Source organism: Felis catus, chromosome C1, assembly GCF_018350175.1.
Source record: "Felis catus isolate Fca126 chromosome C1, F.catus_Fca126_mat1.0, whole genome shotgun sequence".
Taxonomy (NCBI): domain Eukaryota; kingdom Metazoa; phylum Chordata; class Mammalia; order Carnivora; family Felidae; genus Felis; species Felis catus.
The window spans coordinates 142981623-143007664 of NC_058375.1; the positions used below are offsets into that span (position 1 = coordinate 142981623).

Here is a 26042-nt window from a genome sequence, read left to right on the forward strand (position 1 = left end):
GACCCTAGGATTAGGAACCCTCATGTTGCTAAGTGAGGCAGAAACGTTGGTGTTTATGCGTAGACTGAGTGCTCCTCTCACTTACAGCAAGTTCTATTCCCAATTACCTCAACATTCTCAGATTCTTAGGAAAAAGGAGAGGATAAGAGCACTCCTTGAGAACGCTTCTCTGAGTCCATCCTCAAGTTCTGTAAGAAGGAGATGCTTGGAGAGAAAAGGTGGCTTTCTCCTGGAAAAGGCCCAGTTCTCTTCTGGAACCATTATTCCTGAGCTAAGCGAAGAATGTAAAACAAATAAGCTGTTTAGAGAGTGTTTTGCTCCATTGCAAATAACTTCATAAAGGACAAAGATGAGGATATCTGTGTGGGCTGACCTTCACTCCTGACCAGATACCAGACCATGTGTTCACCTGAGTGGCCTGCTTTGGTCTGTGCCTTGCCTTTCAAGATCAGTCATTCTGCTGAGAAAAAGATAAAATGGATGTTGAATCAACCACCCTTGCACTTTCTGTCAGGAGCTGGCAGTAGGAAATGATCTTTTCCACTCAACTTAATGCTCATGCTTAAAGCCTGGAAAGAGGAAATTTTGCTTGGAATAAGGCACGGCTTGCAGTTAGAACAGGTTTGAGATTCTCAGCTGTACTACTACAGTGAGGAAAAGGGAAGATTTCAAATCGGGATTTTCAATTTTAGCCACTCTAGACTGAGTTGTCTTCCCTAACCTATGTCTGGAGAGCTTAAATAGTTTAACTCATTTATCTTTTGTTCACAATGAATAGAAGATACTTAATTTGCTGTCTTGTAAGAACATTTCTTAAGCATATTCTGTTTAGATTTTCTGCTAAATAGTTTTAAGGGAAATCCTGGAGGGTAAGGAAGGAAGAGCCTAAATTCTATATCTCTGTGACCAGGACTCTGCAAAATAGCCTCCTCGTTGAATACCAGGCGGTGCTGGTGTGTGATTTGGGGAGGTGCATTCATACGTCGCATGGGAAAAGACCATGAAGAAAGGAGTGTGGTTATCTGCAGGGTGTGCAGTTGTGAAATGAGACCTGTTGCGTGGATTTCCAGGGCTCCTCTGTGCGCTCATCCCTGGGCCTGCCTATAATGGAGAGGGCCAGGGGGAATGTTCCACACTACTCACTGATGGTACCTGGCTCCTTGTTGCTGCTCCCCACAAGCACATGGTTTTTGTGTGTGGTGTTTTGAAGCATTCTCAATACATTGTCATGGCGCAGAGTGCTAATAGTCATTTCCTATGTGTTAGAGAGGTGGATGTCAAGGTTTCTCCATGGTCCCGAGTCCCACTGACAGTTACACAACCCTCGAGAGAATATAATACAGGGACAAAGTCAGTTTGGTTTTCTCTGTTACTGTGCAGTTGTAAAACTGTAGTGCCTGCCATAGTAAATACCTGAGAAATGTTATCTGTTACTGTTGTCGTTCCTGGTATCTCCTGGTGTTTTGATGGAGTGGCTCTATTTTGATGTATGCCTCTTAGCCCTTCAGCAGATCCTCTTTCTACCCTATTGTGTCCTCGGTGCTACACAGGGTGCCCTTGTGGCTGATGATGAGCTTTCCCTGAGGACCAGCAAAGGCCACGGGGAACGAGTCAGAACTGTGCACAAAGCAAAGCTGGGAACGCCGAGTTGCTTTCTAAAAGGCCACATATGCAGATAGTCTGAGACTTGTGACTCTGACATGGGAATGGCCTCTCCAGAGCAGCCAGCAGGCCTGGGAATGGGTTCCTCAGCTGTGTGGCTGTAGACTCTGCCTCATCAGCGGTCCTCATTGCTGGAAACCTCTTCAGGAGACACCGGGTTTGGATGTCCCTCCAACTGATACATAACTCTTCTGTCATTTCCTAGGCCTTTCTTGACAAAAGAGGGGAGTGGCTCTTTTTTCATTGTTTTGGGGATGCTTTAATTTCATCTATCTCAATATACCCAGATTCTAAAAACCAAGAAGGTCTTTGGAGTTCTTTAAGGATGGCAGTCAGAGGAAACCGTCAGATTGTTGGCTTTCTTGGGGCCCTGGTGAGAAGCAGGTGGGGTAAAGGAGAAGAAGGTAACAGAAGTCCACCCTTGCTGATCAGGCTTCCAGTCTTCACCGGGATACCAGGTCCTTCCTGTGGCATGGCAGGGCTTGGATCTGTCCACCGCACATCCTCCCTTTCCAGCCTTCCTCCATTCCTTCCTGTCCTTGGATGCCTTCGTCTTTGGAACTGGATGAGCCTATTTCCACCACAGTTGTGGTAACAGAGGAGAAGGGTCCCTAATATCCTGAGCTAGAATTCTCACAGCCTTTTCTTGAAAACTGTGTAACATGCAGGTGGTTTGGATTTGTAGCACAGAGAGCATAGAACTCTTCTTAAAAGGCATGGTGTATCAAATGTGCTACTTCCAGAGTGGCCTAAGACTTTGGTTACTCTAAATAAATGTTTCAGTAGGAAATCGTGTTCCTGACAATGGATGTGCATTGCAACTCAGTGATACACGGGGATTATTTAGAGGTAAGAGGATAAAGAAGCATATGTTTACTAGCAGAGGGTGATTCATTGAAGAAAGAAAGACCTGAGGGGGTTCTAGAAGGATTGGTAGGGTTTTTATTGGCCAGGGAACGAGGAAGGACATTCCAAAAGTAGAAGAGACCTTCCAAATGAGGGCTCATAGGTAGAGGTAACTCTGAATGCTGACTTTTGGGAAACATTACGCTCTATAGAAAATAACCTAACAGTCCTGAGATAGCTGCCTTAGAAAGACCACCTTGCAAGGGTGGCTCTTAGTTGGCACTTGGGAACTTGCATTGCAGGAGAGTTCATAACTTTCCCTGATAAGAAGGATTCGCTGTGCCTAAACTGTTCATGCCAACAATACAGTTTATGCTGACTGCCTTCTTTTTTCTTCCTGGGAGTCTGGACTTGTGGTATGTGCTAGGCAGAGAATGCCTAAGTGACCAGCTCTCAATAAAAACGCTGGCGGACAGCTTTTCTGGTGGACGGCATTTCACAAATACTATCATTTGTGACTCCTCTGGGAGAAGACTATTGGAAGCTTGTATCTGTTTTCCTCTGGACTTGACCCCGTGCACCTTTCCCTTTGCTTAGTGTGCAATAAATCTTAGCCATAAGGACAACTGTATGCTGAGTTCTAGGAGGGAGTCTTAGGAAATCATTGAAACTGGGGGTGGGTGGGTAAGGGAACCCCAACACTTAGGTATTTTGGTGAATTTTGTAGGGTAGGGAAAAATAATGTACTTACTCAAAGACACCTAGTATATATGATGTAAGTAATTTTTCAGTCCTTTTGCACAAGCTAATTTTCATGATGAGAATAATTTGTATGCTTTGCAAAAGGAAATGCAAGAGAAGCCCGCTTTAAGAGCAGAGATGTTTTCATATTGTGTTAAACAAGTGGCAGTTCTAGCAGTTGATGAAATCTTTTTTGTGAGATTATGTGTTCTTGAATTACAGAAATTCAGGCGGCGTGTTCAAGAATCCACACAAGTGCTAAGAGAACTGGAAATTTCTTTAAGAACCAACCATATTGGGTAAGTGAGCCCATTTAACATTTTAGCTTTAAGGCTTTTGAACACTTTACCAAAAGGCTGAATCATATCCAAAGAATTCAGCTTCCTTGTTGATCATTACAGATTAAGAGACTGAGGTTTAGATGGGCGGAGCCTTTGTTAGTACTTTAGCTGCTATCAGTAGAAGCAGGACAGACCGTCTTTGATTCGGATATTAATAACAATCCTAAAATTCTTTGCTTGGATACAGTGATAGTGCTTGGTCTCTTGTGTGTGTAACAATTCCTGGCAAATCAGGAACTCACAAACAAGTAATGTATCCTGGGATCCTGGAGGATCTCTCAGGGAAGTCTTGCACCTGGTTAGTTGAAGCTGCTTCATTGTGCTTTCTTCAGCTCCAGAAGGGACAAGAAACTGGAATGATGTCATCTGACGCCCTTCATTGCACTTAGGTGTTCTGAGTATCTCTGTCCTGCATCCCTAGACTTCAGGACCAGGAGTGTAAATCCACTCCGGAAGATAAAGTTGGGAGAATCTTAACACTAAGCATTTCTGGGAATTTTGCATGCGACTTGCCTCTAGCGAGTACAACTGTATTGCATTCTCCCTTACTCCTAGAATGGCATAATTGTACAGTACCTTAGAATAAGAGGATTCATCTCCAAGGCAGAATGATATCAGATAGGCTCTTTTGCAGCTTTAGTTCTTCGGACATACCTGTTTAACACCCAGCCAGTTATTTGGCCCCTCTGTGTTTTGATTCTTTAAATTTAACAGAGAGAAGATTATAGACTTTAGATCTTTCAGAATTTTTTCCTGCGACATTCTTTGCAAGTGTATTGGAAAAGAAGTTTTGTATGTATGTTACATTACAGTTTTGCAGATTATTATGTAAAATAAATACACTCCAGCAATCATAGTTTACTTCTACTTCAGGCTGTGCTTTGGTATAAGCCATTCAAATGGTTCATTTCCACAGTTATTTCAGAATAAGCTTTTTTAAAAAAAATTTTTTTATGTTTTTATTTATTTTTGAGATACAGCGTGAGAGGGGGAGGGGCAGAGAGAGAGGGAAACTCAGAATCCAAAGCAGGTGCCAGGCTCTGAGCTGTCAGCACAGAGCCGGGCACAGGGCTCAAACTCACGTACTGCGAGATCATGACCTGAGCGGAAGTCAGATACTTAACTGACTGAGCCACCCAGGCGCCCCAGAATAAGCTTTTTTAAATTGCAGATTATGCGAGGTTGATTTATCGGTGATGAAGCTTGGGTGAGAATGTTCATTTCCTAAAGGATAACTGCACATTTGTCACCTTGAGAATGAAGTATTTGGAAAATGAACTGATTTCTAAAGTTGATAATCACTTTGTCCAAGAAAATGGACTGTCAAGCAGTGGGTCATAGAATCATGGTATTAGAACTGGAAGAGAAGTTAAGGATTACCTAGTTCTTCATTTACAGATGAAAAACATTCAAGACCAGAGAAGGTGAGTAACTCGTATAAAGTCTATGGCTGTACAGCCAGGTGCTGTGGTTCAAAATGCCGTGTTCTGTTTCTTACATAGTCTAATCTGACAGCTCTTTCCCTGAAAGGAAGTAAGGTAATCAGGGCCCTGGGATCAAAGCAATGAGGCTTGTCTTTTGGGGGTGAAAGTGGTGGTGATTTAATACAGTTGGGCATCCAAGCTTAGGAAACTCAAATACTTTCCAATATTTACAGATCAGGAACTAGATTCCATTTGGGAAGGTCCAACCCTGGACTGTTGGCACTTCTTCTTGACTGACAATGGTAGAATGAGCTGCAGCCAGGGTTTCTACAAATTGTCAAAGAGCATTGCTGAAATAATGTGAAATTGACCATCAAATACCAAAGCAAGACAATCCTTTCTGATACAAAGTTGGCTGAAAAGAAGAGCCTGGGTTGGGCTGGAGCCAGTGCAAATCTGCAAGCAATCCGAGTAGTTTGCTGTTTAGGATCCTATAGGCATGTTGAAAGATTCTTACATTTCTTTCATCTTTAGCATCTGAAGTTTCCCTTTGTCTACCACCTATTGTGTGAGACTTTGTGAAAGCTTTGGCTCGAGCAGCAGAAAAATTCATGGCGGCTCATTTTCTGGTTGCATACAACCATTTTTTGGCTTCTCCTTATATGGAATGAAGCCACGCACCAGGGCTTTGACCTATCTTGACTGTCCTGAAAACCCAAACTTGAACTGGACTCTTCATTATGGAAACTAACTGGCTTGACCTCATTTGATTGGAAAGTCTTTTGAAGAATTACTCAGTAATGTGAAAATCACCAATTATTACAGTGAGGAATTCTTGGAATGCAATGTGCTATATAAGGTATTCATAGATTTTATTGCCCTTTATTGAGGTACCATAATAGAATAATTGGGTGTCCATTGTCTTATGGAAAAAGAGATCTTGGTTCAGATTTTTGCTGTGCTCTTGATTAGTTATTAAATAAGTTATTTAGATAAGTTGCATAAGCTCTTTGTACTTACTCTGTGACCTAAGTTAACTTCTTATCTATAAAATGAGGATATTATTTACCAATATGAATGTTGTAAGGTTAAATGAGATAACTTATGAAAGACCTAATATAGGCTCTAATACATAATAGTTACTCAAAATATGATAACTATTATTGTTAGGCTTATTGAAAATAATGTTTAAGGGGCGCCTGGGTGGCGCAGTCGGTTAAGCGTCCGACTTCAGCCAGGTCACGATCTCGCAGTCCGTGAGTTCGAGCCCCGCGTCGGGCTCTGGGCTGATGATGGCTCAGAGCCTGGAGCCTGTTTCCGATTCTGTGTCTCCCTCTCTCTCTGCCCCTCCCCCGTTCATGCTCTGTCTCTCTCTGTCCCAAAAATAAAATAAAAAACATTGAAAATAATGTTTAATAATAATTCAATATTATTATTTTACCTCTAAGGAATTCCATGCAGAGATTGTTACTTTCTCTGTCTAAAATGACCCTGACACCTAGGAAATTGTGATTCCCAGAAATTAAAAGGAAGAATTACATTTAAAATCTACTTGTCTTGTAAAGGTTATTCTTGGCACATGCTTGTATTTTAAGCCTAAAGTCTGAGACTTTGCTGAGATAACATTCCAAGGTACAGCTTTGTCCAGCAAAGGGTTTGTTCTGAGTTGTGATATAAGCCTAAAACTGTATAAATGGAAGCAATCTTCTGAGAAAGAAAATTAATTTTCTTTGAGCCAAATTGAAGTAAGAATTGGACTAGAAGTAATCTTATTCACTTACTCTTAGGAACTATAATAATAGAGAAGAATTGGATTATGACTTATCCAAGCCCTTGAAATGACTTGAAATACCCTTGAAAGGAGCCAAGTACTGTGAGAACACTTTGGCTATGCAGTGTGAGTAGGCAGAGATATCTGTGGTGGTATTTTGGATGTCAGGGCGATAAGATTCAGGTGGTGGTGGTGGTGGTGAGCTGGGTAGGTTTATGGGCTTTATTCCTGGCACTGAGGTATAGGTTCTGTCTCTTTGCAGGTACTTTATTGTAACAAAACTCTCCATTAAGAGAGAAAATTACTTTTCATCCTGAGTGCAAGAACATAGATGTTCTGAAAGATGCTCATTTCACTTTATCTCATTGGAGCTGCAAGAATGGGCATGCGGTCGTGGGAGGAATGTGTCATTTGGCAGGGAGAAGAGTTGTGGAAAGGGGAAGGAGCCCAGAAACTGCTCAGTGAAGGTCTTTTCTCCTGCAATTCTCAGAATCTTGGTGAACAGGGTCTGGCTGGGCCAGGCCAGTGAAAAGAGAGAGAAGAATAACTAAGGCTTTTAACAGGTGTACAGCTGATTTGGGGTGTATGTATATATCAAACTGTGCTATGATTAATTCATTCTTAAGTGTTGATTCTTAGAAATCCTAAAGATTATGATCTTGTCATTTATTAAATATGTTCATTGTGTTATTTCTTTACTTTTCTTTCTTTTTTTTGTGTGTGTGTATGTTTATTTTTGAGAGAGAGTGGCAGAGCACAAGCGGGGGAGGGGCAGAGAAGGAGACACAGAATCTGAGGCAGGCTTCAGGCTCTGAGTTGTCAGCCCAGAGCCCGATGCGGGGCTTGAACCCACGAACTCTGAGATCATGACCTAAGCCGAAGTTGGATGCTTAACCGACTGAGCCACCCAGGCACCCCATCATTGTGTTATTTCTTACAAAAATCTTTTTATTATTGCCCTTTACCTCTCAGCCTCTGTTTATAGATGAGGAAAGTTAGAGTCAGTTACTAATTATCTTGCTTCAGTCCACACAATTGAGAAGCACTGAGATTTGAACCTTGATATGTCCAAACATAAAGTCCATTATCTGAACCAGCAGTTTTTAAATTTTTTTGATTTCAGGATTCCTTTACTCTTAAATTATTTTGAACCTTAATACGCTTTTGTTTGTGTGGGTTTTATCTCTTAATGTTTACCATATTGGAAATTTAACTGATGAATTTTCACTTTGCTTATTTAATAAAATTTAATTTTTATTTTAAAGTAAATATTTAATAAATACAAAGTTGTAAATACAAAATAATAAACATAGCACAAACAAGATATTTTGTGAGAAATATCTATTTTCCAAAGCAACAAGAAAAAAATAGTAACAGGAATGGCGTTGATTTACATTTTTATAAATTTCTTTAATGTCTGATTAATAGAAGGCAGCTGGATTCTGACTTCTTTGCATTTGATTTGTGGTAATATGTTGTATATGTATGTGAAGATGTACATGAAGAAAAACCGGCCTTACACACACATATGCACTTGAAAAAAGGAGTTTTAAATAACCTGCAGATAATTGTGGGTATTCTTCTTTCATAGTACACCATCCTTCAATGAGTGGTAATTTCTTTGTAGAATCTGAAAGAATATCAATGGGCTTTTGTACTTGGTTAAACTGAAATTCACTGTGGGTTTTTTTTTTTTTTTAATGTTTATTTTGAAAGAGATAGCACGAGCTGGGGAGGGGTGAAGAGAGAGGGAGAAGGATCTAAAGTGGGCTTTGCACTGACAGCAGTGAGCCTGATGTGGGTCTTGAACTCAGGAACTGTGAGATCATGACCAGAGCCAAAGTCAGACCGTCAACCGACTCAGCCACCCAGGTGACCCCACTGTTCTATCTTGAAAATTGAATGGGTCGTTCCACCCAGGCATAATTAGGGTAACATCATGAATTGGTTATTTGGAAAATATGGTTTCACTGAGTTTTTCTGATCTCTCAAAGATTGAGACATTTTATTCTACAATATGAAAACATTCACATTCATTAATAATTATCAGTGTAATCTGAATATACTTTAAGGATTGGGGAGTTGTCAAGTTCGTGGTGGGGAATACAAGTGTTCCAGAATTTTTAGTTGTTTGTTTGAAACCTCATATTTTATAATGGACAACAAATCCTCTCAGTTGTTTTCCTTGAAACGATACGCTCACTTCGTTCACTTTTGAGAAAATGTCTGCCAAATACCCAAGACAGAATAACTGTATTTGTTAGTCATTTTATGTTTCATGTAAAAAAAAAATAAAAAATAAAGAACAACAAAAAAACCCAACAGCAACTTGTTCAGTTGGTGTCTCAAAAAACTGCACAAGTGCTTTTCCTGGAGTCAGCCGTGGCACTTGGGGAAAGTAGGGGAGAGAGGTGTATGTGGGCTTTCCATTTTGTTAGATAGAAAATTAAAAAGATACAGACTCATGGCACAAGCTATAATAAAATCAGTATTTTTTTTTTTTTTATTGCTTCCTTAAGGACAGTTTAAAGTGAAGCTGACTTTTTTCTCTCCCAAGTGCTCTGGGTGAAGAACACTAAATAGGTGTATTTTGTGCTAGTCGCAGTTTTCTCCACCATTTATTTTGTACCATCAGTGTGGGTGTCAGCACTGTGGAAAGCAATTACTATCTTAATATTTTCGTGAAAACAGTTTTAACTTCCCAAACCCCTCAGAGGGTCTCAGGGACCCCTAGTGATGTGTGGGCTGCACTAAGAACCGGTTGGTGACACTGTCTTGAAGAATAGATTTGGCAGCTGATGGTTTATCTGAGTGACGCTTACCTTCTTTCTCTTGCTGCTTGTGATTCTTTTGCATGATTTTTCCTCAACTGCAGTTTCCGCCATGTATTAGGAGCACCTCCAAAAGGAGACTGGCAAAGGGAATTCACCACTGTCCCTTATCTTGTGATCTTGGGTCTGCTTTGTTTAATCTTAGAAATTTGGAGCCAAAAAGGTCCCTTGAGACTTCACTTTCTAGATCAGAACAATGAGTTTCTAAAGTTGGCCGGGTTCAGGGGTGGGGTGAGGAGAGTGGAAGCAGAGAGGAACGAGCAACTCTGAAACAACTTGAACCTGTCTATGATAAAACAGTAACTGTTGACATCTGCACATAGATTCCTTCCTTGAGTAAGAGTTTTTTTCAGAGCTCTTTTTCCTTATCATGGTCTCTTCCAGCTCCTGAGCAGCTGATTTGGAATTTGCCTAATTCAAATTTACAACATACGGTAATTACACTGAATCTGTGGGGGTACTCAGTGATGCATGCTATCAGAGTCAGAAATAATTCTTGTTTCCAGAACCTATAATCATCCAATTTGAAACGGTGTGCATGTTGGCAACATGTAAAACAAAACAAAAAACTATATAATATGCACAGAAGTGAAAAATGGAAATAATTTTTTAGAGGAACCCTAAATTTATGATATGTCATTGCAGGATCATGTATGTGAATCTGCACAGTAGGGCTTCCATTTTTTTATGCCTTTAAGTTAAAGATACTGCTTTGAAATTTGCCCAGTTTTCATCTTTACCCATTTTGTTTGTATACTGTTTGCTCTCAGAAGTTCACTCTCACCTCTGTTCTCTCCTCCACAGTATATCCCAAATGTAGAGGGGCTAGGAATTGATAAGAGAGGGGAAAAAGTGAAGACTGTTTTGGTTTTTTTTCCCCTGTAAATGCATAGCCTTTTTGCTGAAATGACTTGGCTAACCTTGGATCATTTGGCAAAGAGGATAAGGAGGTCAACCATGGTGGATTTAAAAAGTTTTTTTTTTTTAATTATTATTAAGTTTATTTATTTTGAGAGAGAACGTGTATGTGTACGTACAAGCAGGGGGAGGGGCAGAGACAAGGAGAGACAGAATCCCAAGCAGGTTCCACATCATCATCGCAGAACCTGATGCAGGGCTTGAACTCATGAACTGTGGGATCACGACCTGAGCCAAGATCAAGTCGGAATCTTAACCAACTGTGCCACCCAGGTCCCCCCACTGTGGTAGATTTTTATCTTACTCTTCCCTAAATCACCTAGGGGTGTCTGGGCCATATCAAAGACCCAGGGAAGATCTCAGGGTTTAGAAAAAGAGATTAACCTCATGAAATTAAACCTCTCAGAGGCAGGAATTGTTACACTCTAGCCGGCTTGTTAGGAACTGTGCAGTTTGTTCCTGCCTTTCACTGTGAAAATTGTTTTTAAGGCACTTATACTCAAAATCAGCAACTGGGGCTGGAGGCATCCATAATAGCATTGGATTCAAGAAAGAGAAGCTAGCTAAATAGTCTTTATCCCTGCATGAAAATGTGTTCATATTAGTACTTTGAGTCAAGAGAATTGTGGCTCCTGCCGCGCGTGGCTCCCTCCCTCCCTCCCTCCCTCCCTCCCTCCCTCCCTCCCTCCCTCTATTTTATTTAAACATTTTCTTATCTGTGAGTCATTTGCCTCCCATTTAGTTTGTGGCTAAAATCCCTGAGTTGGAAGTGCTGGTGGTTAAGGCAGTGATAGGTCCACAGGGTGTCCTGGACCATCTCTGCTCTTTAGAGGCTATGTCTAGAAAATCAACCAGAAGGAACTACAATAGTTGTTGTTCTCAGCTCCTACACTGGAGTGTTTTTATGAGCCACTGAGATAGAAAGTGTAGAATTGAGATTGCTCTGTATCATCTGGAGTGTATGGTGACTCTTCATTCTAAAATGAAGACCTCCGTGCCCAGCCCCCGGGATTCCTGCTGCATGCCTGCCATTGAGGGCCAGTTTCAATCACCCAGCCAGAGCTCACAGGCCAGGCCACTGGAGAGGCCTCGGAGAAGCTAAGAGGCTTGAGTTTCCAGAGCAGCTAGTCAGCGGATTTCCATAGTGACTGCCAGCCTTGCTTTAGTGTCCTACCATTTATAAAAAGAAAATTTATTTACTATTTCTAGGCTTCTAATTATTTGCACTTAAAAATGTACAGTGCCTCCTGAGATCTAGCTGTAAAGGGAGAATAATTAAAATAAATCAACTGAAAGTATCCAGAGGCAGAAGCCAGGAGACGCTGTATGTGGTGGTTTTGAAGCCTGACGGGTGGCCAGCTCTTTTAGTTTTTGTCAGCTCTTTTTTTTTTTTTTAAACGTTTATTTATTTTTGAGACAGAGAGACAGAGTATGAACGGGGGAGGGGCAGAGAGAGAGGGAGACACAGAATCGGAAACAGGCTCCAGGCTCCGAGCCATCAGCCCAGAGCCCGATGCGGGGCTCAAACTCACAGACCTCGAGATCGTGACCTGAGCCGAAGTCGGATGCTTAACCGACTGAGCCACCCAAGCGCCCCTTGTCAGCTCTTAAGAGACCCAATGGGTGGTGTTCCTTTACTTTCCTCTCTAGGTATCTTTTTGATATTATTTGCTTATATGTGGCTGTGTTAGGTGCATACATTTTGTGATAGCCTGCCTGAGACACTTGGGAGAAAATACGAGGTAAGCTGCCTGCTTTTCCTGCCTTGCTGCCTCGGGGGGCTACCTGCAGACGTGAGTTTGCATCATGGAGATGAGAGGAATACAACAAAGAATGAGCTCGAGGATAAAGGAAAAAGGCCCCAAACAGAATTTAAAAACAGGCATCCTGAGTCCATCAGATTTTTGTTTTCTTCAGTCAAGACGAAGATATTAAGGGATTTTTCATCCTTAACAATACCCAGACGATTGTCGTGCTGTTGTTATAACAGCTTTCGAAACTAGCTTCTAGAGTAGCAATCGTGTCCAGAGCTGGTGGGCCTGTTTTTTGCTTGGTGTTTTTGGAGGAAGGAAACCAGTTTTGGAACGCATGTGGGTGATGTACCTCAAGTCCCATTTCTGTGATAGTAGCAGACTTTTTTACTTACTTGGCAGTACCTAGTGAAGGCTTATTAATCAGGTATCATGCATTCTTTGAAGATGAATGCCCTGGAGGAAATCCGTGGTAGCAAGTGTTTATCCTCAGTGCCTGAAGGTTCTGTTTGACCACTCTGCTTCATCTCTAGGAGTTATGGCGAAGTGCAAATAAAAATCAGTAAAAATTCTCACTGAACTGCATTCGAACCCACCATTTAAATGCAAGGTGATACTATTTAAAATGAATTAAAGAAAAACATGATCTGTCATGTCTTGGCTTTGATGATGGTATGCGGCGCCTGCAAGTTTTTAAGAGGTTTTAACGTTCATGGAAAAAATTAAGCAAATCATTAACCCTATTGAATTTCCAGAAGCCCCTAAATGCTGGTTTCTCATTGGCTAGTTCAGTGTTTTCTGTGGCCTAGTGTGCCAAGAAGGACTTGAATGTGGATTTGGAACCATGCCTGAACTTCACTGCTTATGTCGTCACGTTCCTAGCTTGCCGCATTCCCTGTGTAGTCTTGGCTCCTTTAACAAGCAGGCTGTGGGTCAGTTGTGGTGGAAAAAATACACTTAGCAGGTTCCTTTTTTAGAACACTTCCTACAGGTCACCTCAAGTCTCCTAAGCAGTAAAATGCAAGGGAGGCACATGTATACCTTTTGCCCCCTTTTCTTGCACGTTGAAATGCTGTGGTTTTTATGGTTACCATATTGAAAAGTACCTACTTCGTGTGATGGAGTCTAGGTCTGCCTCCGTTATTTCCTTGAAGTGAAAGTTTCTGGTGCAACAGTAACTGTGTTCACTGGGCTTTCTCATGGCAGAGCATGTGATGAACCTCTGTGATAATTGTTTTTATTTTTAACAGATGGGTCAGAGAGTTTCTGAATGAAGAAAACAGGGGTCTTGATGTTCTAGTGGAATATCTATCATTTGCGCAGTACGCGGTCACGTAAGTAAAACTTGGCTTTTGGCTTTTGAATTTCATGTGGTCACAGAAGATGCAAGAGAGTGGTAAAATTACATACCGCATTGAGGGGGAGAAACCCAGCAGCAGATGTGGTAAGGTTTAAGGAGGTTTGTTTCCACTCAAGTAGCTAAAAGCAAATCACGTAATTGTTATTAGAAATGCTTTCAAGGCAGAAGTAAAACGGGGGAATCAAAATCACCCTTGGAGGAGTCCTTATTTTTAAAAGAGGTAACTTTCTTCAGTGCTCAAGTTACATTACGTCCATATGGTAGAATACCCTAGCAGATACTGAAAGAGGTATGTGATATACTGTTGAGTGAATAACACATGACACAGAAGAGTGACTTTCTTTTTATTAGAAAACAAAACAAAAATATATACATCTGTACGTGCTAGCAAATGCGGAGAAAATAATTGCAGATGGGGATACCAAATCTAGTGGGACTGAGGGGAGGAGTAAACAGAGGCTTTGCTTTTTTACTTGATGGGTATTTGTGTTGTTTTGACTTCGCCTTCCTAAGGTGAGGGAGGAGAAAATTGGGGCAGAGCAGGAAAAAAAAATCAACGTATTTAACCTTGTTTTTTGTTAATTCATTAAATTTTCCCATTTGCGAGGCTTCTGGAAGGATTTACAACAGGAATGAGAAATGTACATTTCGATGAGACATTTTCTTCTCCACATTCCCTCCTTTAGTCAAAAAAAAGCAAAAAGATTGCAGTATCCACCGATAGACTCTCTCACACACACAGATTGAGGAAGTAATACTTAATAATTGTATTTACAATTTGTTTGGAAGACATTTTGACTTGGGTGATAGTGTTTTCCCCCCTCTCCATGCTGCCTTTAAAAGCAGTAACTTGTTTTTTTATATCGCATCATTCCAAAGAAGTCCTAAGACTGAACCAGATGTTATCTTAGAACCCTCAGCACTTCCTTGAGAATGCGTGAGGAGAAAGCTGTAATTACTCCTACCTAACGGATGCAGAAATGACAGTATTAACTGAGACTAGCTTAATCAGTTTCAGGTTTGATAATTCTGGTGTATGATGTGAAGTAGAGTAAGAGACACCGATGGACAAGTTCTTAGCTTTTTAAGAAGTTGTCCTCTGAGGTATAACCCCACTTTTTATAGCCTATTCTTGCAAAGGGGGTTTCTTGTCTATGTCCATCATGTCAAAAACTGCTAACCTCTTTTTCACTTTATATTCTGTGACAAACACGATAATACTACCCTGCTGCATTGTTTAAAATCTGAAGGAATGGTTATGGAATCGAGGAAAAGCTAAGAAATTTCAGTGGAAATTTCAGTGGAAAAGGATGGCACGCTATGTATGAAATGTTTGCTGTGATTAACCCTTTACCTATATCACGATAGAGCCTGTGAACCAGTTTTCCCAAATGTACCCTCACTTAGGACCAGCAGGAAAAGGAGGTGCTACCACGAGGGGATCCTAGTTGTGGCATAAGATCAAACCCAGCAAAAGATCAGAACTCAGAGCTGTGGTTTCCTAATCTCATTTTTTTGGCGTTGCCTTTACATTCTCTGCTTGCTAGGTTTGGTTTGCTTTTGCCTTGTTTAGATAAGTTTTATATAAATACATAACTTACGTTCTTTCTTGAAACTAATGGGCTGAAAAGTTCCTTACTGTTCCTTGGCTTCTGACAGTTTCCTAGCCCAGGTAATGTGAACCAACAGGTTCATGTTCCATCCCTACATAGGATGCTTAACTAAGGTGTGTGTTTCCTAATTCTGCTCTGTAAGGGGGGGTTGGGAAGGGTGAGCTGAGAGGAGTGGGAAGCTGTGGAACAGCTGACCAGTGACTTGGGGGTCGCAGAGTGACTTGGCAAGAGTAACAGTGACACGGGTGATCTTGGGGTGCCCCCCTCAGCTTACCTTCTCCAGTATCAGTTGTAGACTTCTATTTTTAGTTCTTAAGGATTTGATTACTCAATCCCATCTCTTTTCTGTTCAGCTCTGCTTCCTGCATCCAAAAGCATGACAAAATGGCCAGATCCACTCACTGACGATACATCAGTGGCTCATCCGAGTTTGCAGATGACCATTCGGACGGAATTCTAACAGAATAACTTTATTTTGGCCATCGTATTTTTATAAAAAGTCAAATTTTTTGACAAAAAGTCCTCCTGGTTTTTTCCGATATGTATTGTTACTGTCTCTTCTGCAATAGCCTCTTGAATCTTCCCTGTGATATTACGTATAGCTGCCTTCTGTTTATTCTCTGATCAGGTGTTGCCGGGTGGAACTATGGTTAGAAACACTTGATGAAGTATTTTGTTGAGAAAGGGGAGCGACTAACTTTGGGAGGAGAAAATGCATACAACACAAAGGCCTGGCTGTTTAACAATTTTGTTCCTAAAATTATGCAAAAATGAGCAACTTAACTCTCCATTTATTCTAACATGGTTAACATGAGTAATAACCTCAAAAAATGTCAGAGAGAAACAACAGTCCTACTTTAAAGAGCACCACATTGGGAAGAGATTCCAAAATCAAAGCAAATCCATAACTTTGCAAGTAATGTATCACATATGGTTGGAAAAGTACACTTGCCAACACACTAGGAGAAAATGCTCAGTGAAAATTGATGGGTAGGAATAAATTAGTCTAAGCCTACATATTGACTTGTTAAAGCAAAATGAAGACAGCTGTAAGATCTTTCCTTCCCCTTCCCCCATAGCAGTGTTAGCAGTTGGTAAATTAGTAAGCCTTGTAGTAAAATACAGATAAAACATTACTATTTATTTCTGCGCTGTTGTTCAACTATTTTTTTTGCCTTGCCCAGTATTTGTCATTTTGTATTCTGCAAGTGAACACTGAGTCCGTGAAAATTCTTTTATGTTTCTTTTTCAGTTTTCTTTGTTTGCAAAGACTACCCATTGTAAGGTGCAAATGTATACTAGGAAGGAGCATGTTATGCACATCCCTGCATTTGTGTGACTGTGAACTTTTAAGGCTTCAGTGGCATTTCTCTTTTGTTTTAGTTTTGATTTTGAAAGCGTGGAAAGCACTGTGGAGAGCTCGGTGGACAAATCAAAGCCCTGGAGTAGGTCCATCGAGGATCTACACAGAGGAAGCAACCTGCCCTCCCCGGTGGGCAACAGTGTATCCCGCTCAGGAAGGCATTCTGCACTGCGGTGAGTTCCTTTAATCAGGAGGGAGGCATTGTGATAGGATATGCGGGGACAGCAGAGTTCCTGGCTTCTGGTGATGATCCTGGGCTACAGATTGCTGTAACTTCTCACGCAACCCTTGGATTTCTATTGATGCAAAGGAAAGTTTCCTCAGGAGTTTATGGGAGCATCAGTGGGACAATATTCTGTAGCTTTAAATAGATTTCTGGGAACACCACACCTGCACTCAGCACAGAAAGTTCTGCCAAATGATGGAATGCAGTAGACTCCATCGGCAGCTTAAGTTTTCAAAACCAGGGAGATGCTGACTTTGTGATTTAGGCTGTGTGTTCTGGGTAGAGGCAGCACCTCTTGAGATTTGGGGTTCTCAAGAATTCCTTGTTGGCTCTTCATACTCTTCTCCCCTCCCTTCTTCCATTGGTAGCTCGGGTGTGTGCTCTGTGGGACGTGTTCTTAGTCCTAGGTGCACAATGCTGTAGTGATCCTTTTTATTAATGAAATGCCTTTAAGCAGTGCTTCTTTGGTTAGGTGTGCTCAGTTGTCAACCTTCTGTTTCCTCCTAAGAATTTGTTCTCTAGTCTTTCATGGTTGAAATACCACCATGCTAAGGAAGGATGGGTGCTGATCATCTCTACTGCTAACGGCTGGAATGTCACTGCGATTGATTATTCACTCATTTCCACATTCATTCACTGAAAAATATTTTTGAGCTTCTATAATTTGCCAGGCACTGTAGTTAGAGTTAAGGTACACGGATGGATAAATCAGAACCCTGTCTGTCAAGATGGAGATGACATCTAGAGCAAGTTCTTAAAGGTTGCTGTTTTGCAGAAGTTTAATAAAATTTTTTATGAATAAATGCCTCATTCCCAAATGTTGCTTATTCTTTGCAGCTTGAAAAATTTATGTCACTTATTTCAGACTTGATCTGGCAAGCGGATGTTGTTCCTGTCCATGTTTAAGATCCCCATGGATATTGGGTCATTGGTGGTGAGGTCCCATGTGTCAAGTTGTAAATCAGTGAAAATGTGGCTTTCAGACTTTTCGTAACTGGTAGCCTTTTATTTACCTTTTGTCCCTTTGACTTAGGTTTTGGTCATAGAAAGTTAATATCTCAGTAATAAAGTTCAGTTTTGCTGAAGGATTTGACATTTGAATGAGATGCTTCCAATCAACCATTCAGATTTTCCACGTTTGAAGATGCCAAAAATAATAATGGGTTTTGAATGGTTCAATAATAATGAAGAGCAGTGTTTCAGTTCGTCTCGTGGTATTTGCAATAGGCCAAGAGCTATATAACTTGCTAGTCTACGTCAACTTTACATGTGGACGAGGCTGATTTGGAAGTTGAAGAAAGGCCAGTCATGCCTGAGGAATTCCCTAATGACCTTGGTACAGGAATGGAAATTCTTACCATTAGTGTAGATATAATTATATGTAAGGAATTTAATTGACAAAAGTACATTTTAATTCACTTTTTTATCATTTCCTACTTTGAATGTATCATATATTGGCTAGGTACCACCTTCACAGGATTCATTTTTCTGATTAATAATTCATTATGCCTAATTTTGAATTATTAAAGACTGTTCATTGAGAACACATTGTTTCTAGAAGAGTGGAAGAATCAGGAAAATACGGGAGTATTTTAGGTATAAGGAGAATGGTAGTCCTGGACCCTGGAAGGCATTGTTTGGCAGTTGGCTCAAGGTAGATCCTGTTAGAATTCATTTTATTTTATTTTTTTTATATGAAATTTATTGACAAATTGGTTTCCATACAACACCCAGTGCTCATCCCAAAAGGTGCCCTCCTCAATACCCATCACCCACCCTCTCCCCCCTCCCACCCCCCATCAACCCTCAGTTTGTTCTCAGTTTTTAAGAGTCTCTTATGCTTTGGCTCTCTCCCACTCTAACCTCTTTTTTTTTTTTTTTCCTTCCCCTCCCCCATGGGTTCCTGTTAAGTTTCTCAGGATCCACATAAGAGTGAAACCATATGGTATCTGTCTTTCTCTGTATGGCTGATTTCACTTAGCATCACACTCTCCAGTTCCATCCACGTTGCTACAAAAGGCCAAATTTCATTTTTTCTCATTGCCACGTAATATTCCATTGTGTATATAAACCACAATTTCTTTATCCATTCATCAGTTGATGGACATTTAGGCTCTTTCCATAATTTGGCTATTGTTGAGAGTGCTGCTATGAACATTGGGGTACAAGTGGCCCTATGCATCAGTACTCCTGTATCCCTTGGATAAATTCCTAGCAGTGCTATTGCTGGGTCATAGGGTAGGTCTATTTTTAATTTTCTGAGGAACCTCCACACTGCTTTCCAGAGCGGCTGCACCAATTTGCATTCCCACCAACAGTGCAAGAGGGTTCCCGTTTCTCCACATCCTCTCCAGCATCTATAGTCTTCTGATTTGTTCATTTTGGCCACTCTGACTGGCGTGAGGTGATACCTGAGTGTGGTTTTGATTTGTATTTCCCTGATAAGGAGCGACGCTGAACATCTTTTCATGTGCCTGTTGGCCATCTGGATGTCTTCTTTAGAGAAGTGTCTATTCATGTTTTCTGCCCATTTCTTCACTGGGTTATTTGTTTTTCGGGTGTGGAGTTTGGTGAGCTCTTTATAGATTTTGGATACTAGCCCTTTGTCCGATATGTCATTTGCGAATATCTTTTCCCATTCCGTTGGTTGCCTTTTAGTTTTGTTGGTTGTTTCCTTTGCTGTGCAGAAGCTTTTTATCTTCATAAGGTCCCAGTAATTCACTTTTGCTTTTAATTCCCTTGCCTTTGGGGATGTGTCGAGTAAGAGATTGCTACGGCTGAGGTCAGAGAGGTCTTTTCCTGCTTTCTCCTCTAAGGTTTTGATGGTTTCTTGCCTCACATTTAGGTCCTTTATCCATTTTGAGTTTATTTTTGTGAATGGTGTGAGAAAGTGGTCTAGTTTCAACCTTCTGCATGTTGCTGTCCAGTTCTCCCAGCACCATTTGTTAAAGAGGCTGTCTTTTTTCCATTGGATGTTCTTTCCTGCTTTGTCAAAGATGAGTTGGCCATACGTTTGTGGGTCTAGTTCTGGGGTTTCTATTCTATTCCATTGGTCTATGTGTCTGTTTTTGTGCCATAGAATTCATTTTAATTGGAAAAAAGTGGACCAAAAGTATAGATAGACATGATGGAAATGCTGTTCTGGGAAAGTCAGCAAGTATATGACATGGATGGTTGGCAGATGTGCTAGAAGATGACCAATTAAGAAACCAATATCACATTCTTCTGTCTTGTGTTTGAACAGTTTTAAACTGAGGAATGGAACATTTGAATTTCCTTTGACTCTTCCTTCGTGGGTTCTAGTAACTCCAGAAAATCAAGGTGGCAGTAACTTTTATGCTGCTTATTGACCTGAAGCATAGACTTTTTTTTTTTTAACGTTTATTTTTATTTTAGACTTTTGTTTTTGAACAATGTATATCAATGATACTCCAGCTCTTGTGGTTCATGGATTTGTGCCTGGATTCTAATTCTGTATTTGGTCATTTGATAGCATCTGTGACTTAAAAAACAAAACAAAACAGCAATCAGAAGTACAGGCATATGGTACATGTTGCTTTTCATATACCCAAAGATTGTTTACATTTTTTTTCTTTTCCTCCTCCTTCTTCTTTCCCCTTTCTTTCTCTGCTCCCCACACTTCCTTCACTTTTTGCTTTCTTTTCGTTGCCCTTCTTTTTCATTCTTCCATCTCATTTCTGATTGTCTTCTCGTCCTCTGCTTTGTCCTCTCTCATCCTCCTGTCTCCTCTCCCTCCGGTTCCATTCATGTCTTACACCACCACCAGATTGGTTTCTCTGCCTGAGTATCTTCAGTTCAAATGCCACCAGAGCTGCTCCTCTCCCTGTTGCCTCTGGAGCAGCTTCAGTTTACACACTGATGATGAGGCTTCAAACCGGAAAATCTCGTAAGTCACGGGTGGACACGACACCCATGAGAGCTCGTAGCGCATGGTGGCAGGGTATTTCGACCTATCCCCAGGTTATAATATGATAACCTCATGGCTTACTACCATCACCCTGTGCTGCAACAAAGTCCACTGCCTTTTAAACTTTGGTGAACTCTGTTAGCATATTATGATTTCTCAATTTAAGAATCTGACCCTTTAACGTATATTGTGTTAATATTACAGGTTTTTTGAAAAGAGTAGAAGGATATGAGTTCATGTACTGTAGCTTATTCTGGTAGCTTTGTTTGATAAGAGTGTCTTCTGTATCCAAATGCAGATTTTAGTTCCCTCATCTTAATCTCCAGATAAGAACGTTGATTGAATAGAAATCTGACCCTATATCACTTGGCAAAAGGGGTTCAACTTGGAAGAAGAAAGGGGATTTCAGAAAATTGACAACATTTTATAAATGGGGCTTGATGAAAGAAAAAAGGAAAAACACTGTTTTTACACAAAATTTTAATGTTGATGGACACTCTCCTCTTTGTATTCAGTTTTTAACTATTTAAAATGGAAGATTAAAAATTTTAGGATATGACATTCACCTTGAATTATATTAACTGTTAGGTTTTATCTTATCAATTTGTCAACTTGGCCAGTGGTAAAAACATTGATATTGATGTGGTGGAAACCTGGGATTGTAAGCCTAGGGCCTAGTTTTCCTTCAGTTAAGATTTCTGTTAATGTGGCCATAGGTCTGGCTAAATTAAATGATGCTATATATGCACATGAGTGAGTACATGTTTGATTTTTGAAGACAAAGGTTGTATTAATTCAGATGTAAGAGAAAGTCATTTTTAATTTTTAAGAACAGTTACTTAGTGTCATTAGACTAAATAAGCAGTGACATAGTAAATAGCTGTTTGGATTACTTTTTTAATGTTTGTTTATTTTTGAGAGAGACAGACAGCATGAGCAGGGAAAGGGAAGAGAGAAAGAGGGAGAAACATAATCCGAAGCAGGCTCCAGGCTCTGAGCTGTCAGCCCAGAGCCTGATGTGGGGCTCAAACTCACAAACTGTGAGATCATGACTTGAGCCAAAGTTAGACACTTAACTGACTGAGCCACCCAGGCGCCCCTCTGTTTTGAGTTTTAAAAGAAATGGGTAGAATTCTAAGAGCTTGGAAGAAGGGGCCAGATTTTAACTGGGACTTTGGGTGATGGCCAGAGTTGATCTTCAGGGTGAGGAGAGTGCTTCAGGTAGAAGTAAAATGAAGAGGCATGAGATGAGCAAACGTGTATATCTGAGATCTGGCATGTTTGGGAAAGAGGGAAGAACCTGTCCTTTGTGATGGAGGTAGAGGGCTATTTAATGGAGACATTGGGTCATAGACAAACAAAGCTGGAAAGGGTGTGTTAGCAACTGCCTTGTAGGTAACCCCGACTGACCCTTCCCATTGTGGTAAGGGAACCAAGATCCACATTTCCTCTAAGATGTTAACTTCCATAAATATTTCTTCCTAAGATCCCCCAGAACAAATTTCATATTTTTTCCTGAGATTATTATCAAAAGGAATGACATTTCCTGAGTAGTCATCAACTGAGTATTTACCATCTATTATCCTTAGTGGATTTACATGAAGAGCCGAAGAGTTCAAATTTAGATCGTTGTTGATAAACACTTTAGCACAGTTACCCCATTCCTGGCAGTGTTTTCCATGTCAGTAATTAAAAAAAAAAAAATTTTTTTTTTCAACGTTTATTTATTTTTGGGACAGAGAGAGACAGAGCATGAACAGGGGAGGGGCAGAGAGAGAGGGAGACACAGAATGGGAAACAGGCTCCAGGCTCCGAGCCATCAGCCCAGAGCCTGACGCGGGGCTCGAACTCACGGACCGCGAGATCGTGCCCTGGCTGAAGTTGGACGCTTAACCGACTGCGCCACCCAGGCGCCCCTCCATGTCAGTAATTTTTAAAAATATTTAACAATAGGCACAAAGGTAATGGATGACATTGATAGGATTTTTATTGGGGGGAAAAACATACTGAGTGTCTACCGTGTGCCAGGCACTGTTCTAAGGCCCTTCAGTGATTTACTGTTCACCATGGCTTTATGGGATAGTGATGACTCTTATCCCTGCAAAGAAGCTGAAGTCTCTAGTGGTTAAGCAACTTTCCTGAGATCAAACAGTGAGTATAGGAGGCGGGATGTGAAGTGAGCTGGCCTGACTCCAACTTTTTTTTTTAATTTTTTTTTTTTAACATTTATTTATTTTTGAGACAGAGACAGAGCATGAACGGGGGAGGGGCAGAGAGAGAGGGAGACACAGAATCGGAAGCAGGCTCCAGGCTCTGAGCCATCAACCCAGAGCGTGACGCGGGGCTCGAACTCACGGACCACGAGATCATGACCTGAGCCGAAGTCGGACGCTCAACCGACTGAGCCACCCAGGCGCCCCATGACTCCAACTTTTAAACCATGTTATCCTGCCTATTTATTCACAGGATGATTTTTTTCTCCCTCAGTAAATAGTCTCTGTTATATCAGGGTGTCCACCTGTCTTGATGTCAGTTGTACCCTGCAGGAAGGGCTTTTGCTGATCCTTCTCAGAAAATGTGCCTTTTTCTACTTCATGCAAAGATGCCAGAGGAGCTACTGGAGACCCTCATCAATATGCTGTCAACATAAATGATCAGTGTAGCTTAGCTATTACAAACAAGTTACATAGAAACATGAAAAAGTAATTTCTAAACAAAGGACAAGAGTCAGACAAAAAGTTCTGCATTTATATGATTTCATTTTTGCCTACGTGCAGATGGGAAGGCATTGAAAAAGAGTTTATCAAATGAAAATAGTGACTGTTTTTCACCAAAGGCGAGATTATGAGTGAGCTTTTTTCAGATTTTTGTTTGTACGATGTTTTAGAACTGATGGAAAATACATGTAGTATATACCTATGAATCAGACGCCACCTAACAAAGAACCTTGAATTTTGGAGTTTGGGTTTTATCTGGTAGACAGCAGAATGGGAAAACACATGAGGTAGTTGAACTTTTTGAGCGCGTAGGGTCTAGTGAATGCACTGGGTGTTGATTGGAGGAACAGATGGCTGATGCTTGGACCTCTAAAGGAGGTACCTGAGAACTTAGAACATAGAGCAAAGGCCAAGTATGAAGATGTTCCAGAATTGACTTGGTGGTCAAAGTGGTAAAGAGAAAATTTTGTGTATGATTGATTAGAAGAGAAATAGAATCATTAGTAGAAACAGCAAAGTTGGAATCTGGAAGAGATCTCATATGTGGTTATTTGAACACTTTTTGTTGATGAGGCACGGAGCTAAGACCTTGTTGTCCAAGGAGTTACCTAGTTCCTGCAGACCTATTTCCACGCATGGACCAATGGCCCATGTAGTTGATTCGGCTTTGTTGCAGTAAATACTTGTGTCCACAGCAGTATTCCTGATGTTATTTAAATATATGGGAACACCAACTCTGTACCAGTTTGCGTGAAAAGTAGGAGGTATTCTGGAAGAAGCTTTGAAGCTCTTACAAGTTCTTTTATTTCAATAGTAGAGCTTTACCTTCAATTTTAACTGTTGGGGGAAGAAAATCATGTAACCTCTTAAACCATTATAGTATTAGATTTAAAAAAAAAAGATCTCTTAATTGTATAATTAGAAGCTAAAGCAGTTTTTACCTTGATTCAGAACAAGAAGAACAGTGTTCTGTTCATTTTCTAGTTTATATAAATTAGGGATGTAATTTCTAAAATGATCGTTATTCTCTTTTCTCTTTCCTCTTCTGCCCTCAAGTTACACAAAATCAACTCAAATTTTTTTATAGTATTTTATAGTCTTCATTATTGAGAGTTGTAATCTGTATTTTGTTCTAGAAGTAGTTCTCCTTGACTGCATGTATTAAAACTTTCCATATGGAAAGATACTGGAAAATCTAATCTATTTCCATAGAGTCCAACTTAAAGGGGGGAAAATTACAAATAAAAATAGGTTAAAAAAAATGTTCTCAAAGCCTGAGTTCTCTCTGTTCATCAGAGAGTGGATACTGTTTGAAATTTTCATTAACACTGAATTTAGAAGGAGAGAAAGAGAGGAAAGTAAAGAAGAAAAGTAAAAAGGTAAGATAAAAAAGGCAAAAAAGAAAGAGTAAAGGAGGAGGAGAAAAAAAATGAGATGTTCGTTAAAGGCAATACTCGAATGTTGTTTCTGAGGGAAGAGAAATGTTCAAGATACTCCTTAACCTGATGGACTTTTGTTCTGAAGATCTAAGGTTCCAGAATGCAGTATTTATATAACTATATATAAAATACTTTCTAAATTTTCAGACTTTATAAAAATAATCTGCAACTACAGACTTCCAATTTTACTTTTCAGCACAATTTATAAGAGAAACAACTGAAGGTGTTGGGTTACTGTGTTTCAGGTTTTTGTATTGCTTTGTTTATTTGAAGTTGTAAATAAAGAAAAATGTACTTGGATTAAGAATGTACATTTCAGCTTTTCAGCTAGGAGCTGATATTAATGGCCCTGCTGGTGAAATTGATGATAGCTCTATAGCTTGTGGTGCACCATACAAGCAGATTTGTCAAGTGTTTTCCACTATGAGAAACATTTATCTCACTTGTTCCACCTCTTCATTGGGTCTTTTCTCCAATGGAAGACCAATTGAAAGAGGTTATGATCTGGAAGTCATCTGACCAATGCATTGTTGGGGATCTGTCTCACAGGTACTCTGTTACATATGATAGGGTCTGGGACCTCCCTCACATGTTATGATAGTAAAGAACTTGGCTCCATAGTGAGCGGACAGTCCATGTTAACCATATAGGGTTGAGGGGAAAATTTGAAGATGACGCAGGAACTTCCTACAGCTGTGGTCCAGGACCTTCATCAGCAAGACTTAACCATATACTTAACAGGTGAATGGTGCTTTGCCAAAGTGCTGAGGATACAGAAAGATACATAAACTATTTGTATAAGATTCATGGTTACTAAAGGACATTTTCATGCTTACATCATTAAATCTTCATGAATTTTGGGGGGCGGGTATTTAAGGACTATTAGCCTGATTTTACAGATGAGGAAGCTGGGACTCAGAGAAGTTATCCATACCTAGTAAGTGACAGAGCCAAGGTTTATAATCAGTCTTCTGACTTCTGTGTCAGATGTCTTTATGATTTGATTGAGAAACATGTGTATGTGTGTGCTCCTGCACACTGACCTATGTTAAGTGTCATATGAGTATAACCAACACCAGTGTATGGAGGCCAGAGTGAACAGTAAAACCTA

The 26042-nt window shown here is 40.4% G+C and overlaps 1 protein-coding gene across 14 annotated transcripts in view; it reads left to right on the top strand.

The window, feature by feature from the left end:
* The window catches only part of FMNL2 (formin like 2), a 312817-nt gene that overhangs the window by 207368 nt on the left and 79407 nt on the right, over window positions 1-26042 (top strand). For 9 of the 14 annotated variants that reach the window (XM_045033816.1, XM_045033815.1, XM_045033820.1 and 6 more), the window contains exons 4-7: window positions 3472-3548; window positions 13536-13619; window positions 16642-16794; window positions 20635-20754. In XM_045033816.1, coding sequence (XP_044889751.1) covers window positions 3472-3548; window positions 13536-13619; window positions 16642-16794; window positions 20635-20754 — 434 coding nt within the window. The remainder of the gene's footprint in view (window positions 1-3471; window positions 3549-13535; window positions 13620-16641; window positions 16795-20634; window positions 20755-26042) is intronic. The other 5 variants (XM_023259320.2, XM_045033822.1, XM_023259325.2 and 2 more) reach the window with 1 other exon arrangement.